At 51.2% G+C, this 3,130-nt stretch overlaps 1 protein-coding gene across 1 annotated transcript; it reads right to left on the minus strand.

Moving 5' to 3' along the window:
* Nucleotides 1-1,726: 1,726 nt before the first annotated feature.
* LOC306770387 (transmembrane protein 74) lies at nt 1,727-2,452 on the minus strand (the record flags this gene model as incomplete). The annotated part of the gene is made up of 1 exon (XM_079259246.1): nt 1,727-2,452. One exon carries the CDS (start codon nt 2,450-2,452, stop codon nt 1,727-1,729), a length of 726 nt encoding a protein of 241 aa, XP_079115372.1.
* Nucleotides 2,453-3,130: the final 678 nt, after the last annotated feature.

Consider the following 3,130-nt stretch of genomic DNA (forward strand, 5'->3'; position numbering starts at 1 on the left):
CACGACTCCTGTAACCAGATGCGATGCTAGCAGGAAAAATCTCAGAGATAATGTGCCTTGTTTCTGGTATTATACAGGCTGACAGACACATACAAGGTCAAATCAGTCGTTTATTTGTTTATTTCTAAACCGCTTGATCCAGTTTAGTCCCACAGGGAATCTGGAGTCTCTCGCAGCAACCAGCAGGCGAGCAGAGATGTGTAATCCAGGTGGAAATGGAAGGAATCCCCTCAAAAAATCGTTGATTCTCAAACATTTATTCCTCTGAGACGATCATGTGAAACCTCCATAAGACGTCCGCCGCTGGTTATTAGACTAAACGAGGGCAGAGATGCAGTAGCAATCGGATTAATATTTCATGGAGAAGTCAGCTGATTCGACCCATTTAATTACATTACGGAGGTCAGAGGGGGCGAGGGTCATGTGGAGGATAATGTCATCCCGCCAGCCACGAGATGCAGCTGTTTGCTCACGACATATTCCCCCTGAACAGTCACGGCTTCCTTCCTCTGCAGTGAAATGTCACATTCTCTTTATTAGTTTTTAGATATATTTTCCACAGATTCAACAAGGATCCAACAGCAATTAAATATGAAAGATAAGCAGGAGATCTCTCCCCCAGGGGCCTGCTGACTCTGCTGCTTCTGTTGGCTGTTGAACATCTGCCGTGTGTCTGCAGAAACGTGGCTTCGGTGCTCAAGCACAAGATCTAATTACGCCTCCTGTGGCATTAACGTTTAGATCCAAACCAACCTCACCGTGTCCTTATCTTATCACACAATTCCTTTGCAGTTCATCACAGTTATCTCCGAAAAGCAGATTCATTAGCATCTTTCAGATGGAGCGTTGATAAGGTGGACGTATCGGAACGACAACAGCCTTTCAGACGTTTCTGCTGCTCGGCTGCAGCGGAAACCGAAAGGCGGGTGGAGGTGAGGCTTCCTGATGACATCTGCAGGCCCAAGCAGAGATGGGCCCTCAGATGGACATAAAAACCTTTTGGTGCTTTTCTGGCTGTGATGGAAACGCAGCTATGACTCCTGTTATTAACATGTTTATGTAACTATAAGATAAAAATCTGTATTTCTTTTGACAAAGGATATAAAAACCTAAAGTTCTGAAGTTTTTGATGATATTTTTATAACTTTAAAAGATTTGATGATATTTTCATGAGAGCTTCTGTTTTCGCAGCCAAGACTAAAAGTTTGTTTAAAATGTGCCGAAAACGTTCAAATAAAACGTCTTCTTAAAGCCGCGTTTCCATGGAGACCATTTCTGCTGAGGCTTCCAGATGTTCCTCTCAGGTCTTCGCTGGATTTCAGATCCTGACTCCTTCATTTGGTCATGTCCCAATGCCAGCATCCTGGTTTCTGCTGGTCTCTGCTGGTTTCCAGATAAAACTAAAGAAAAGGAGGATCTCGCCTCTGATTGGCTGCTGGGAGGAAAAAGGCTAATTATTCAGTTTGAAGTAGAAAGACCTTCAGAAAGCCTGGAGAACTGTTCCTGAAGACCACTTCCAGAGATTACAACAAAGTCTTGGAAGAGATCAGGGCTGGATCGGGACTTTGTGGGGTCCTGTCTGAAGGGAATCTCCTGAGGGAAGAATGATGGATGGAGCAGCAGAACGGAGGAAATATGAGTCATCCTTCTGGAAAATATATATCTAACATTAGCGGATGGGAATGAAAGAAGAGGACATTAAACCTGCTGGGAAGGATTTCTGAGTTCAGCTCAGAACTTCCAAGTCCTCATCCGGCGCAGACAGGTGGGAGCAGGACTCCAGGGTCGGACTGGATCCAGTTCTCAGGCTGACCGAGCCGTACAGCTTGGCGGCGTGTTTGGAGAAAGCGAAGGCTCTCCTCCTCATCATCTCCCCCTTCCACATGGACACCATGAGCAGCGTGGACAGCAGGACGCCGCCGAGCGTCAGCAGGCACAGTCCCGCGATGACGCACCGGTCCAGATGCGCGCCCACACGCGCCCTCTCGCGCTCCAGCCGCTCCATCTCGCGGGCGGAAACGGTGTCCGGGTCCACGCGCACGTCTCTGGGCACTGTGTAAGTCACGGCCACCAGAGAGATGCCGGTCACCAGGCACGTGACCGCCAGGATGAAGCCGTAATCCACGGACTTCCCTTCAGAGGAGAGGTCTTCATCAGACAGCAAGTAAAGTTCCGGGATGTCCTCCTCCTCCTCCTCCTGCTCCTCCTCCTCATACAGCTCGCTGGAGGAGCTCTGAGTCAGCCGGCAGACCTGTGCCTCCTCATCCTCAGCCTCTTCATCCCGCCTGCAGGTGAAGGAGGTCTCGCGCTCCTGCGGACGCGCCTCTCTCCGGGTCTCTGAAGCCCCCCCTCCGGCGGGGTCGCGCGCCTCCAGCTGACTTTGGCTTCTGAAGACATGGACACGGTGTCCTCCATCAGGGTGGTCAAAGTGAAGCAGCTCCAGGTCGGCCATGGGCGCGTGCGCGGGGCTTTGAAGCCCATGCGTCCCGCGCTGCAGGGAAAAACTTCAACTCTGATCCGAAGCCTGACAACTTCTCTGCAACATCCAGACACCCCCGATGCTGCAGGTCCCCCCCAGTGCCGGCGCGTGCCTGCTGCTGGAAGCCCCCACGCGCCTCCCGGAGCCCCCAGGAGCCACGCGAGACCGCGTTCCCCCCGATCAGCGCGGATCCTGGCCGCTCCAGTCCGCGTCTGGTTCCACTCTGCTCAGTGAGCGTGGGAAGAGGCAGACCACTCCCACGGACCGCCTTCTGGTTCTCCTCACCGACGCACGGACATGCATGCGCACGATGGGAGGCATCAGACTGAGCAGGGGAGGGCGGGAAACAGCTGATCCGGAGGGAGGAGCCAAGAAAAGTCTGGTTTCCCTCTGAGAGGTTTTTTATTCGGTCTGCAGGTCAAAGTGGTCCAGACCGGATCGGATCCTGGGAACCACAGAATAAAAGTTCAATTCTTCATGGAAACACATCATCAATTCAATTCAACTTTATTTGTACAGCGCCACTTCACAACAATGTTGTCTCAGGACACTTTACATCCACATCATTTCAAGCCAATTCACACATATCCTATAATAGAAACCAACTGATTGCATCGAGTCTTGACTTGGATCCAATCCTCCATCCTGAGC

The sequence above is a fragment of the Telmatherina bonti genome (assembly GCF_933228915.1).
Source record: "Telmatherina bonti genome assembly, chromosome: 19".
NCBI lineage: Eukaryota > Metazoa > Chordata > Actinopteri > Atheriniformes > Telmatherinidae > Telmatherina > Telmatherina bonti.